Source organism: Oncorhynchus mykiss, chromosome 22 (assembly GCF_013265735.2).
Source record: "Oncorhynchus mykiss isolate Arlee chromosome 22, USDA_OmykA_1.1, whole genome shotgun sequence".
In the NCBI taxonomy this organism is placed as follows: domain Eukaryota; kingdom Metazoa; phylum Chordata; class Actinopteri; order Salmoniformes; family Salmonidae; genus Oncorhynchus; species Oncorhynchus mykiss.
Window position 1 is genome coordinate 24,770,314 of NC_048586.1, and position 15,116 is coordinate 24,785,429.

General features: G+C 44.3%; 2 protein-coding genes across 2 annotated transcripts; both read right to left on the minus strand.

Moving 5' to 3' along the window:
- Window positions 1-4,404: 4,404 nt before the first annotated feature.
- tnfsf13b (tumor necrosis factor (ligand) superfamily, member 13b) lies at window positions 4,405-8,622 on the minus strand (the record flags this gene model as incomplete). The annotated part of the gene is given in 8 exon segments (NM_001124564.1): window positions 4,405-5,112; window positions 5,113-5,695; window positions 5,789-5,939; window positions 6,086-6,210; window positions 6,341-6,397; window positions 6,930-7,053; window positions 7,911-8,194; window positions 8,574-8,622. Coding segments are annotated over 6 exon segments (801 nt in total).
- Window positions 8,623-9,091: 469 nt separating this feature from the next.
- On the minus strand, window positions 9,092-14,689 carry LOC110501608 (protein ABHD13). The gene is made up of 2 exons (XM_021579292.2): window positions 14,454-14,689; window positions 9,092-13,344 (listed from the first exon to the last, which is right to left on the minus strand). The coding sequence occupies exon 2, from the start codon at window positions 13,301-13,303 to the stop codon at window positions 12,242-12,244; it is 1,062 nt and encodes a 353-aa protein (XP_021434967.2). The 5' UTR covers window positions 13,304-13,344; window positions 14,454-14,689; the 3' UTR covers window positions 9,092-12,241.
- Window positions 14,690-15,116: the final 427 nt, after the last annotated feature.

Consider the following 15,116-nt stretch of genomic DNA (forward strand, 5'->3'; position numbering starts at 1 on the left):
AGCAGTTTGGGTCAAGAGTGTCCCCCCCTTTGAAGAGGGGGATGACCGCAGCTGCTTTCCAATCTTTGGGAATCTCAGACGACACGAAAGAGAGGTTGAACAGGCTAGTAATAGGGGTGGCAACAATTTCGGCAGATAATTTTAGAAAGAAAGGGTCCAGATTGTCTAGCCCGGCTGATTTGTAGGGGTCCAGATTTTGCAGCTCTTTCAGAACATCAGCTGAACGGATTTGGGAGAAGGAGAAATGGGGAAGGCTTGGGCGAGTTGCTGTGGGGGGGTGGAGTGCTGTTGACCGGGGTAGGAGTAGCCAGGTGGAAAGCATGGCCAGCCGTAGAAAAATGCTTATTGAAATTCTCAATTATGGTGGATTTATCAGTGGTGATAGTGTTTCCTATCTTCAGTGCAGTGCGCAGCTGGGAGGAGGTGTTCTTATTCTCCATGGACTTTACAGTGTCCCAGAACTTTTTTGAGTTAGTGTTGCAGGAAGCAAATTTCTGCTTGAAAAAGCTAGCCTTGGCTTTTCTAACTGCCTGTGTATAATGGTTTCTAGCATCCCTGAACAGCTGCATATCACGGGGGCTGTTCGATGCTAATGCAGAACGCCATAGGATGTTTTTGTGTTGGTTAAGGGCAGTCAGGTTTGGAGAGAACCAAGGGCTATATCTGTTCCTGGTTCTAAATTTCTTGAATGGGGCATGTTTATTTAAGATGGTTAGGAAGGCATTTAAAAAAAATATCCAGGCATCCTCTACTGACGGGATGAGATCAATATCCTTCCAGGATACCCCGGCCAGGTCGATTAGAAAGGCCTGCTCGCTGAAGTGTTTCAGGGAGCGTTTGACAGTGATGAGTGGAGGTCGTTTGACCGCTGACCGATTACGGATGCAGGCAATGAGGCAGTGATCGCTGAGATCTTGGTTGAAGACAGCAGAGGTGTATTTAGAGGGCAAGTTGGTTAGGATGATATCTATGAGGGTGCCCGTGTTTAAGGCTTTGGGGAGGTACCTGGTAGGTTCATTGATCATTTGTGTGAGATTGAGGGCATCAAGTTTAGATTGTAGGATGGCTGGGGTGTTAAGCATGTTCCAGTTTAGGTCGCCTAGCAGCACGAGCTCTGAAGATAGATGGGGGGCAATCAGTTTACATATGGTGTCCAGAGCACAGCTGGGGGCAGAGGGTGGTCTATAGCAGGCGGCAACGGTGAGAGACTTGTTTTTAGAGAGGTGGATTTTTAAAAGTAGAAGTTCAAATTGTTTGGGTACAGACCTGGATAGTAGGACAGAACTCTGCAGGCTATCTTTGCAGTAGATTGCAACACCGCCACCTTTGGCAGTTCTATCTTGTCTGAAAGGTTGTAGTTTGGGATTAAAATTTCTGAATTTTTGGTGGTCTTCCTAAGCCAGGATTCAGACACAGCTAGAACATCCGGGTTGGCAGAGTGTGCTAAAGCAGTGAATAGAACAAACTTAGGGAGGAGGCTTCTAATGTTAACATGCATGAAACCAAGGCTATTACGATTACAGAAGTCGTCAAAAGAGAGAGCCTGGGGAATAAGAGTGGAGCTAGGCACTGCAGGGCCTGGATTCACCTCTACATCGCCAGAGGAACAGAGGAGAAGTAGAATAAGGGTACGGCTAAAAGCAATAAGAATTGGTCGTCTAGAATGTCTGGAACAGAGAGTAAAAGGAGGTTTCTGGGGGCGATAAAATAGCATCAACGTATAATGTACAGACAAAGGTATGGTAGGATGTGAATACAGTGGAGGTAAACCTAGGTATTGAGTGATGAAGAGAGCGATATTGTCTCTAGAAACATCATTGAAACCAGGAGATGTCATTGCATGTGTGGGTGGTGGAACTAATAGGTTGGATAAGGTATAGTGAGCAGGAAGAGGCTCTACAGTGAAATAAGCCAATAAACACTAACCAGAACAGCAATGGACAAGGCATATTGACATTAAGGAGAGGCATGCTTAGTCGAGTGATCAAAAGGGTCCAGTGAGTAGAAAGGTTGGTTGGGGGTCACGGCGATTTAGACAGCTAGCCAGGCCATCGGTAGCAAGCTAGCATAGGATAGAGGTCTGTTATTAGCCACCTCTTGCGTTCCGTCAGTAGATTAGTGGGGTTCCGTGTGGTAGAGGGGATTAATACAAATCACACAACAAAAAAAAAACAATAGATATAGTTATAGAGGCCCAAGAAGAAGAAAAAAGAAAAAAAAGAAAAAATAAATAATATTTAAAATAAATAAATTGTCCGATTGTCTATTCAGAAGACAGCTAACGGTTAGCGGGCCGCAGATTTGGCGTTCAGGTAACGTCGCGACGGAGCTGCGATAACTCCTTCGGGTAGATAACGTCGGCAGTCCAGTTGTGAAGGCCCGGTGGGGCTCCGCGTAGGCAGTAAAACGGGTCCGGATAGGTGATTGTAGCCCAGGAGTGATTGATGGAACTCTTCAGCTGGCTAGCTCCGGAATAATTGATGTTTGCTCCGGAATCGACGAAAGCCGATAGTCACACGGATAGCAGCTAGCTAGCTGTAAGATCCAGGTATGAATGTCCAGAGTTAGCGGTTGAAATCCAGGGACATGGAGAGAAAAATTGGTCCAGGATGGTCCGAGCCGTGCTGTACAAAACTGGCGATAGATTTTCGAGCTAAAGGATAGCTGATGACCACAAACCGTGGTTAGCTGAATACTAACGATTAGCCAGTAAAGAAGCTAACTAGCTTCTGATTAGCTTCTGGCTAGCTCCTGGCTAGCTTCTGGCTAGTTTCTGGCTAGCTTCTGGCTAGTTTCTGGCTAGCTTCTTGGAGGATTACAGATTTGAGGTAAATAATACTTTTTTTATAAATATAAATTGGTGAGGCGGGTTGCAGGAGAGTGTTTTGAAGATGAGTTTATGGAAAATTAGAAAATATATATAAAAAGGTATGTGAAAAAAAAGTGATATATATATATATACGGGACACGACAAGACGAGGACAAAAGACGTCTGAACTGCTATGCCATCTTGGAACTGTATGAATTATGGGGGGTGAAAGACTCCCTCTCTTATTTGGAAAGGGTTTAGCTAGACCCACTATTTATTTGCAAACAGGTATAAACAGGTGCTGTGAATTAAACAAAGAGGCATACCACTGTATCCTCTGAACATAAAATTCCACCAACAGGTCCAGTCTTTGCTGTGTATCTTATTCTCCCACTCCCAGGATGTCCTGACAGCATTCTCTCTCAGAATAAGACTACAACTCCCCCTGTTTTCAACAGCACCTGTGATGCTTTGGGATTTCACAGCGGCCATTTCCCTTCCTGTACAGCTACAGTCATTCAGTTTCTATTGAGATAGTCAAAACTATTTATACCTGTACAAAAATTTACACTTCACTAAAATTAAGGCCAGTCCAATTCAACATAAAGCAGTATGGATATTCCAAAGATAATGTGATGTTTGTGATTGTGAATCAAGTCTCCCCAAAGACCGCCGAACTAGGCCACATGGAAACGCCTAGGAGCATTGTGTTGTGTAATCCACTAGGGGGCACAACAGCACAGTGAGCAAGTGTCTCCTTTCCTCCTGGTTCTAGAATGTTGTTATTCCTTATCGTTGTGTGCGTGTCAGATTATGTAAAACACCAAATGAGGTTCCTCCTCTTTTATACCCTCCAGCATCATTTAAAAAAAAAACATTATTATAGACCCACTCTGCTGCTACATCTAGAGGGTTTAACCTTGCCCCATTTTTTCTATATTGATCTGATAGCTATTTTAAAATGGTAATCTCTCCATCTGCGTCCTGCCATTGCAGTTGAGGAAATAGCTAGCTAGATCGAAGGTTAATGTAGTGTGGTAGACTACCTCTACATTCATAGTTAAAGTGGTTTTGTTTCTCCTTGCACACTCACAAAACAGCCATAGCCATATGTCCTTTCATGTCAATTTGTTTCACTCCAACTACACTACTTTTGGGAGTGTTCTATTAGATACAGACCTGCATCCTGCCTACACGTGTCAAAGAAGTGCCCTATAAGCTAATTACTAAGCTCACGGCACTGGGTCTGAACTCCTCCCTGTGCAACTGGGTCCTGGACTTCCTGACGGGCCACCCCCACATGGGGAAGGTAGGCAACATCACCTCCTCAACACTGACCCTCAACACGGGGGCCCCATAAGGGTGCTTCCTTAGTCCCCTCCTTTATTCCCTGTATACCCACGACTGCGTGGCCTCACATAGTTCCAAATCCATCATCAAGTTTGCTGACAACACTACAGTAGTAGGCCTGACTACCAACAACAACGAGACAGCCTACAGAGAGGCTCACAGCCTGGTATGGCAACTCCCTCAACAGTCTTGACTCTTGCCTCCACCCCAATGGAAATGTATTTAATCATCACTGCCACAGTTAATATGTATATATTTTTTTATTTATTTAACTAAGCAAGTCAGAACAAATTCTTATTTACAATGACTGCCTACCCCGGACGACACTGGGCCAATTGTGTGCCGCCCTATGCGACTCCCAATCACAGCCGGATGTGATACAGCCTGGATTTGAACCAGGGACTGTAGTGACGCCTCTTGCATTGAGATGCAGTGCCTTAACCGCTGTGCCTCTCGGGAGCTCTATAATATAGTGCTATTTCTAGTTTTTTTTATTACAATTTTAGTTATTTTATTTCACTTAGTCCTGCATGTTGGAGCTTGAAGCCTAAGATAATCACAACTGCAACCCTGTACATGTGACTATTAAACACTGAATCTGAGGGAGAATCACCATAGAAGCACCAGTACTGTACTGTGTTACAGTGCTGTTTCCCGTGGGAAGGTTTCCCTCTGGTGGTCACAAGGTGTACAACAAACCCCCTCTCAGGATGGGATAATATCGCTATCATTACCACCAGCCATAGTGATTAACTGCATTTATTGTAACACATGGTCAGGTGCTGCTTGGGAAACCAATTAATTGAGTGCTGCTGCTCCCTTCTGGTAGAATGATGACAACTCACTCTGCACCATTCAATAACATTGTCATAGACAGGATACAACACCATGAAATACAACAGGGCCTATTTTACTAGTATGCAGGTGGTCAAAATGATCATCAAGGCATCAAAGTGTAGTCATGGCTGGCGCTGTGTAGTCATGGCTGGGACTGTGTAGTCATGGCTGGGACTGTGTCTTGACTGTGTGTATTGTATATGATCATAACATTTAAGAAGTTTATGAGTGAATGGTGAGACACCTGCCAGAATAAGCATCTAACATTTCAGATCACACACAGTGACAGAGGCTGACACTGCTATCATCATCATCATCATCATCAATGGCATCATCAGCCAGGCTCTCCAGTAATAGGCCATGATTCTGAGTCCGTCCGTCCTTCAGTCACTCTGTAAAGCAGATGGCATCATAGTAGAATAGATAATGTAGCTATCAGACCCAGAAGCCATAGTTCATTTAAAATAATTATTGTACACCACCACCAGTATCTACCAGATCAAAACTTCTAGTACCAGCAGTGTCCATTTCCACATGATGGCAATTGTATCTCCTAGTCCCCCCAGTCCAACTCCCCTGGTCAGGGTCAGGCCAGTCTGACAGCGCCCAGGAAAGTGGAGTCTCCATCCAGAGAAACTTTGGCTGTAGAGCGAGGGATCAACAGCTCCACACTGTCCCCGACCTCCAGCTTCACTATACCTATAGAGAACACAGTTAACACACTCAGAAACAGCACACAAACACACGCATGCACACACACAAATGTGCACACACCCACAAAGACAGACTCACCCCCTGTGTAACAGGTGTTGTATGGGTAGACAGGGTTCATGTTCTGGATACAGCGGAACAATGTGACATGCTGAGCTTCATCTCCCACCACGTTCCTCTTCTTCCTGATCACCACATGACCCATGGCAAAGGTCGTATCCATGTAGTACACCTGCATGGGGGAGGGGTGATAGTTACTGTTGGGTTTTTGAGCCATTGTGAACACTATTGAAGTACACCTGGATAGGGGGAGAGTTAGGACTTGTGAGCGGTCTATGTGATACACCTATTTTCCACCTGAAGGAGACTGGCTCTCACCTGACTGTAGACAAAGTAGTATCCCTCCTCTCTGACCAGGATGCTGTCGCTCTCTGCCTCCAGGGCGGAGCCTCTTCTAAGCCCCGCCTGCCAGGGGATCCCTGTGTAAGGCTCCAGCGCAAACTCTGCACAACACCAGAACACAACATCTAAACATGCTGAACTACCTAGCCTCAGACTGTACGTCCTTCAATCAACTTAAGTATTTCTTGTAAAAAAGAAAAAAGTGTCTGACTGCATTTCCAGGTTCAGTACCTTTCTGGAATGTTTTCCTGTTGCTATCTGCCAGCATCTGTAGACAAGGCTGAGACACTAGCGGAAGGGGAGGACAGAGGAACAGTTTTGCATTGATTCAATAACCTCACCATGTACACGATTAGTTATTTATAGTCAGAGAGAGAGGAGAGGAGAGTGAGCGAGAGAGTGCGCAAGATTATAAACATGAAACTTTGCAGCTGGCCAGAAATAACTCAGTTCAGTGTTCAAATGTTCAAAGCAACAGACCCGTTTCACAGAATATGAGCTAAAAATAGCACAGCATTGACACCGACAAAGTGTTATATGAGAGAAAAGTAATGTCCACAACTCTAGTATGCTCCCATGGTGATTTAATCAAACGCACCATAAGACAAGGTTTTGCTACGAGGTGAATCTTCGTCAGGTTAAATCACCATGGGATCATACCAGAGTTGCGGACATTACTTTTTTTCTTTGAAACGTTCTTCTGTCCTGCACCAGAGAAGTTTGATGTGCATGTTTTTCTTTTTTCTAACTTGCTATATGACCCACTTCAACATGTCAAAAAGACACAAACAGTCCCACTGAATAGCATTGTTAGTCTTGCCTGAGTTCTCAGTTCCTGTGCCCACACTCCTCTTCCTGACGAAAGATAGCCCAGGCTGGGGGTCAGGGGGGTGTGGATGGTCTGGGCTGCTTCTTCTGGCTCTGCTGCTCATCTGCTGCAGTGTCTGGGTAATGCATCAGAAACTGAAAGTTACTTTCGTAACCCGGGTTCTCTGATAATGAGTGACATGTCTTACAATGAGGGAGTTCGAGTAACTGCAACGAGCTATCGGCCTGTGACATAAACAAGCAAAAGCAGTGAACTCCCTTCTCAAATTGCAACAAGCTCTCACAGTCTCATGTCAGAAGACATTTATCCATGTTTCTCAAAAGTCAAATTTCAAAGTTTTTCGAAAGTCAAATTTCTAAATGTTTGGATACTTCTCTGTATCGTTCCAAGGTTAAGTTTAGGCATTAACTCAGAATTCTTACGGTTAGGCATGAACTCTGAATGATTAGGGTTAAGGTTTGGGATAAGCTTAAAACAAAATGATCAAAAACAACTCTCTAGCACTGGATTCGAACATGCAACATTTAGAACCAGAGGTAGATGCTTGTAATCATCCACAACACCCAGGCCAGGGCAATTCCAGTCCTCGGGGGCCTGATTGATGTCACACTCTCCTCATCCCCAGCAAACACACCTGATTTAAACTAATTGCATGTTTAACTGAAGATCATGATTAGTTGATTATTGGAGTCAGGTGTGTTTGAGGTCTTGGCTGATTTATTACAGTGAATTATAAGTGAAATAATCTGTCTGTAAACAATTGTTGGAAAACTGACTTGTGTCATGAACAAAGTAGATGTCCTAACCGACTTGCCAAAACTATAGTTTGTTAAAAATACATTTGTGGAATGGTTGAAAAACTAGTTAAAGACTCCAACCTAAGTGTATGTAAACCTCTGACTTCAACTGTATATTATGTATGTATGTATATTACAGACCACAGCATCAGATATGAACGTGTAAACGTCTTACCTCTCCATGCCTAGCCTCTTGTTGCTCCTCTCTCCTACGGAAGACCTCTGACCGGAGCTCCTCAACTTCGGCCCTAAGGGCCAGCAGGTGGTACAGAGACAGAGCAGAGAGAGACGAGGAGGTGACCGCTGCCAGAGTCAGCAGCAGGACCAGCCAGGACAGCCTCCGACCTCCAGACTCCTGCCTGGAAGCAGGTCTACCACCCTCGGGATTTGGACCTGCAGATGCCATCACAGGGCCCAGACAGCCTCCTCTGTAGTCAAACAGGCTGCATGACCTGCCTTCTGAATCAAATCACATTTATTTATCACATGTGCCGAATATAACAAATGTAGACCTTACGTGAAATAATTACTTACAAGCCCTTAACCAGTTGAAGAAATAGAGTGAAAAAATATTTACTAAATAAACAAAAGTATAAAATCGAATAAATAACTAGAAAATGACCTAACAATAACGAGGCTATATACAGGGGGCACCGCTACCGTGTCAATGTGCAGGGGTACAGGTTAGTCGAGGTAATTAGTAAAGTGACTACGCATAGATAAACAGTGAGTAGCAGCAATGTAAAAACAAAAGGAGGGAGGGGGTTTGGGGGTCTCCTCTTGGGTTAGTAATCCTGGATCTTTAGCCTTTAGTTAATGTTTCTCTCTCCGGTCTTACCTTCTCTCCTGTCTCAGTGTCTGCACCCTGTACTGTAATGTTGTATAAGGAAGGGTAGAACAGCAGCTTCCCTCCTCTGTTCCGCTTGATTAACCACACTCAGAACTTCCTGCTCTGATGACGGCCCAGCCAAACCACTCTCCCTCACTTTTTACCAGTCTACACACCATCCATCCTCCTCACTCTAAACGACAAACTCTGCCTGCTCCATCCACATTAGTCTGAAAGGGCACAGCAGGGGTGAGACATCGGATCCAGATTAAAGTCACAGCTGATATGCCAAGCTTTAAAACGTGTCAAAACACACAATGTGGCATGGAAGAGGAAAGGGTACAAATATGATGACTCTTAGATGGCTCAGTAAATAAGGAAGTGCAGAAATCACCCTTGCTTCTTAAAAACCTGCATAGCAAAACTAAACTGCATTACCAAAAAGTATTTGCAGCCAACATCTTTCAGGGAATGTGGAACCAGACATTTTACAGACAAAAACATGTGTCTAAACATTACACAGACAGTTTAGCAGAATATTGGGTTTATTCAGTTATTGCATGTTACTGTACAGAGAATAGAAAGTGAGTGTGTACATAGAAAAGAATAATGAATATAAAAAAAACATCAACACTAGAGTAGGGAAATGAGTGCAATGGTTGTTTTCCTAAACTGAATGGATGAACATTACAAATTCAGTTAATGAAAAGGTACAGAGCGCTCAACTACAATACCCATAAGCCTCCGGTTCAGAGAAGAGTGAACATTCATCACCATCATCATGCATTTAGTGCTTCAACATATCAGTATGTCAACATATGAACACTTCAGTACATCAATAATACCCATGCATCCTTCTCTCCTGCATATTGTCAGCTTCCACACCATTCTGAGAAGCATTAACAATCAGATAACTGTACAAAGGCTATTTTACACAATGCCAGTGCAAACATGTAGAATAGCAATTGCTTTGAGACAAAACATTCAGTTCGATTTGAAATGATTTCACAATGGGACCTCGTCGGTGGTTGGTAATCAGGCAGGGCCAAAGATTCTATCAGCAACGTTTTTGAAAAAAAGTCCCACACCTATCAACTCGATCAACAACTTTGGTGGGAGTCTGGGCCAATTCCAGTCAATTCAGAAATTGCATTGCACTCTTAGGATGTCTAACCATGTCCAAGTTATCTTACAGTAATTTAAATGAAATGGGTATTGACTCCCACTGTTTATGGCACATTGCCAGGTCATTGTCTACAGGTGTGTGTAACTGACAGGGTCTGATTGTGACAGCACAGCAACACGCTCCACTCACACACATTTTGATATGGCAGCAAGCCAGTCAGTTCCTGCCATTGAAATATTTTGGCAGTCTACTCTCAGAGACGGTAGACTGGTACTACAAGGTCTATAAACACAAATGCATCAACACAGACTCAGTAAAGTGTTTGTCCATCATACACACACAAGCCAACCACTGCAGACAAAGCATGCACCCCTTGTTGGGTTACAAAACATCCCACATAACGCTATATAATGCTGGGGATCTCACACTGTACAGAGTTTCTCTTCATGTAAAGCACACTGGTCAACTCACATCCACACTGACTACACATTCAGTAGGTAATTGCCTATATATTGTAAAATAAGTGCCCTATATAAAAGTTAAAACAGTTAAAACCAGAAACGTCACCAACACTGAGACTGTTTCATCTCACTGTGATGGAGAGTTTAGTCTGAAGTTAGACTCTAGAGCCAACATGTCTGCTGATGCTGAGTGTCTCTGTTTGTTGTGTCAGAATGGCTTCAATACTGTAAAACTGCACTGCAGCATGCTGCACTGAGACTGAGAGCAGGGTCATATTCATTAGAGCACACCGTAGCAAAACATTTTACAACGGACAACTAAACATTAGCGTTTTTTTTTGGACATGTTTCATTACGTTTCCTTTTGTTTGGTGCCTAATGAACAGGACCCAGCACAGTAAGAGTTTATTATTGTCTAGCTCACAAGCACACCTGGATCAACTTGTCAACAAGCCCTCAATGAGCAGTGTTTTCCAAGGCTACAACACAAATGTGTACTGTTGGGGGTACTCAAGGACCACAGTTGGGAAACACTGGTCTAGCTCACCTTCAGTCCCTGGGAGACATGCAGGAAAGGTTAATTAGCTTGTAAAAAGCACTCCAAGAGGATAAAGCCATTTCTCCACAAGAGCTATAGGGTGAGATGAGACACGAGCCTACTTGAAGGAACAATTATGTTGAGAAGAATAGATTAACACAAATAATAATACAACTTAGTCCCACTCGAGTCTCAAGGCAATAACACAGGGATCAGAATTCAATCATTACACACCCAACACACACACACTATCTAACCAGAGCCTGTGTGTACCTGGCTCACAGGAAGTATAAAGTAGAGCCAGGTGTTTTTTCAGGCCATGCTATTTGGGAGAGTGCACTTAGATTTTTAATAGTGTGCAGAACATTGCAGATAGATGAGTATTTTACAGACAGACACAGCTCACGTCATGATCTGAAGTTCACATCCAACTGAAAGCCCTGGTGTGGCCGACCAAGATAAAGGGTCATGGGTAAACTATGCAAAGAGTTGACAAACAGTTCCGGCCACATCTGAGTTTATATTTATTGTCAGAGAACATAAGAACGGGACCTTTGCAGAAAAGGAATATAATCAAGGGATTTATAACAAAATCAGTTTGATAGTGAAACTTGCAGTTTGTGCATGCAGCTTTTCAACGTGCCACAGTCTACAGAGAACCAATATGGTACAGCCCACATGGTAATCTACCGACTGATATGAACATGATTTTATATTATGAAGCCTTTAAGATCCTCACACATTTAACTTTAAACAGCGTGTCCTGAAATAGCATAGATTATGTAAAAAAAATGTTAAATGCCAAGATCTTGGGTCTTACGTCATTACAACAGGCAAGACTTTTATTGAATTTGTGAAAAGCTATCATATTTGTCAAACATTTCTTATTGAGTTACTGAAATGCTATTATGCTAATCAAACATTTTTATTGATTTACTGAAATTCTGTTATGTTCTTTGTAAAAACCTGTGGTTGTGTTGTGTCTGACAGTATGAACATGGTTGTGTGTATGGTGTGTGTGTAAGCCATTCAAAGGCCATAAAAAGTACATATTCACCCATGCATTCATAGTTCAAACACAAAAGCATTTCCATGTTAATCATCCCCCCACATCAAACACTGTCCCCCTCCATATATACTCCCCAATTGTTTGATCTGGTACAATTACACCAACAGAATAAGATAATAAAAACCAAACCTCCCAAAAAACATAGAAATCTACATTCTCTCTAACCTGACCCTAGTAGTTGAGCCCAGTTTACTTCTGTTCATTCAAATGGAGGAGTCAATACCCACTCTCCTGTATCCTACCATCACACTAACTCCATGACCTGGTCCAGGAACAACCCATAACCCACAATAAGTACTTAAAGTAGATCATAAAGAACTGGACAGGTATAAGCAATATGGTAGTGGTTGGCTGCACCTTGCCCTAGCTTTTCCATTTTGCTTATTAGACTTATTCAATCATTTCCAATCTACACAACTGTATAGGGAGTATGGAATGCAGGGTTTTCTCTAGACCAGACAGTCTTCCTCCCTCCCCACTAGACTAGATGATGGTGACGCTGGCAGTGGACTGGACTCTCTCCTCGTGGGCGTGGCTCTTCATCAGGTCCTTGACAAACTGCTCGAGAGCGGCGAAGTAGCCCTGGCACTGCCACGTGTCGTTGTGCGTGCCCTCTGGGAAGATGGCCAGCCGTTTAGTCCGCGCCGGCGACAGCTCGTACAGCTGCTTCATCATGACAGGTGGGATGAGCTGGTCTGACAGGCCTGACACGAACAGCGAGGGCATCCGGCACAGCGCCACCTGTCTGTAGGACAAGAACTGGTTCCGGTAGCACAACAAGGGCAGCAGCCTCATGGGCAAGAAGGAGAAGAGTGTGGCGGCCATGTGGGGGATGCTGAGGAAGGTGTTCTCCACCACGATGGCCGCCACGCGGTGAGGGTTGGCCGAGGCCAGGCGTACTGCCACCGCCCCCCCGAGAGAGCGGCCGAACAGCATCACTTTGGTCTTGTCTAGGTCGGGCCGGGTCATCACGTAGTCCAGCGTGGCCTGGGCGTCCAGGTACAGGCCATCCTCACTGGGCTCACCTTCGCTCTTCCCATACCCCCGGTAGTCCACCAGCACCACGTTGGCCTTCAGGTTCACCAGCATCAGGAGCGCGTTGGGCACCCGGTGCCCGATGTTGCCCGCATTGCCGTGGAAATAGAGAATGGTGGGTGGGGCCGTGGAGCAGGGGTTAGATGCATTGCCGGGGGCGACCCCAGGGTTGCCCAGGCTGTCTCCACCAGTGTAGCGGAGCAAGATAAGATTGAGGCGCACGCCGTCCTTGGTGTGGATGTAGACGTTCTCATGGGGGATGCCTGTGGGCATGGGCACGTACAGACGGGAGGAGGAGGGCTGGTCGGGGAAGTAGAGCAGCACATCCTGGAACTTGTAAAGGATGCCAGCCACCGAGGCCAGGATGAGAGCCAGGAGGAAGAAGCCTCCAAAGAGGTGGAAGGTGAGGATAAGGGCCAGGAGGGAGACGCGACAGGCACCCCAGGACCAGGAGGCCAAGGCCAGGGCACAGCGCTCCACCGAGCCCCACAGCCTCCACGGCTTCTCCATGGCACAGAGAAGACACACAGGATCACACCACCACACACACCCTGTGCAGAGAGAGAGGAGGAAGTGGATTGGGGGAAGGGGAGTGGGGGAGAAGAAATTGAAAGCCGTGACTCATGCACTGCACTAGACGACACCACTTGAGGTTCTTCACCTCTCACAATTTACAGCTCAGCCAGCCTACCACAGGTGGTAACAAGGTCGTTAAATAAATAATGTAAACCTTAGAGATGAGAGACACCAGTGGACCCAAACACACACAAAAAATGACACTATCAATCAGCCGATATGCTGCCTGGCCTCAATGTTAAAGCATGCGTGTCTTTGGAACAATGCCAGTCTCAGTGGTGGTTAAACTGGAGAATTAGGCTGAAGGCTTTTCGCCCTTGGGCCATTAACATTGGACTATATGAGAGCAGAGAGTACTTTCCCCGCATCATTCCAATGTTTGGCCTTAATCTGCCAGGCCATTAACCGGATTAGAACCAAACGCGCCTCAGTTACACAAAACCTGGTTGCTACTGCGAATCAGCACCACTGTGAATTGGTTGGCAAATATGAGACAGGTCTTTCACCATACAAAATATGGTATGGTTGGTTCTAATGCACATCTGAATAAATAATTGTAATAGAACACAGATCTGCTGATAAATTCCCTCCATGTCACATAAGAGATGGTGTTTTAGAGCTGAAAACACTCGAGGCATGACATGCCAAACTGCCAAATGGATCAAATATGGAATGCAGCCTTGTCGACATCATTGTCAGACAAGTTGTCAATATAAACAATTCATGACATGTAGTTGTCAACAACAAAGACTATTTGAACATTTAGTTAACTATTTACTACACTGTAAATTAACTTGAAAAGGGGCGGCTAGTGGTAACCAGGCAGTGCATACAGAAACGTTAGCTAGCTAACAATAACTATGTAAAAGTCACCAAGTTGACAAGTTTGCAAATGTGTATGCACCGAAATGCTACATTACTTTGGCTAGCAAGCAAGCAAGCATGCAGCTCATCTCTGTGTAAACTACGATTTGCAATTCACAGTGGAAAATGCCAGTTAGCTAGCCACATAATTAGCCACCTTGTTGTTGGCTAACAACCTAGCAACAATTTGGCACGTATAGCTAGCGAGCTACACACTTACCTCTCTCTCATAATTTTTCGATTCAACTGCATGCAGCGAGGTAAACAAATTGCATAATAAACGCAGTCAATGTCATTCGGTCCAGAAGCTCACACAAAATGTATATTCAGATATGAGCGACTATAAATAAACAACCCGGCAGGCAACCTAATGCAGTTATGTAGCTAGCTACTTCCTGTATAGTGTTTCTTCACTCGTGTCACTTCGATAAATTCCGTGTAGAACGTGGCAAACAAAGAACAAGGTTCCACATTAACTTAAACTTGCAAAAAAACAGATGTAGTTCCACTGGTCTCCACTAGATGGTAATGTGTGAATATGGCTTTTGCTGGCCAAGGCCCACTGAGTGATGCAAAACTGGAGCGTCTCACAGTAATCCATGGTCCATTGTAACAGGCATAAATAAGATGAACAAATGAGCAGACATGTATTTAGAAAAATGCAAAACCTCTAAATTATGGCAAAGTAAGTGAAAACCTCTGTTCAGTTATTATTTTCATAAAACATTGTAGAAAATCAGTAGTGCTATCAACTGCAAGGTTGAGAAACAAATAAAATAGCTAGTGACTGATGGTGATAAAGCAGAATCATGGGACCCCCGTGGAAGTTGAAAATATTTTAAACAGAATGTGTCAGCACTAAAACGTTGTCGGAATATCTCAT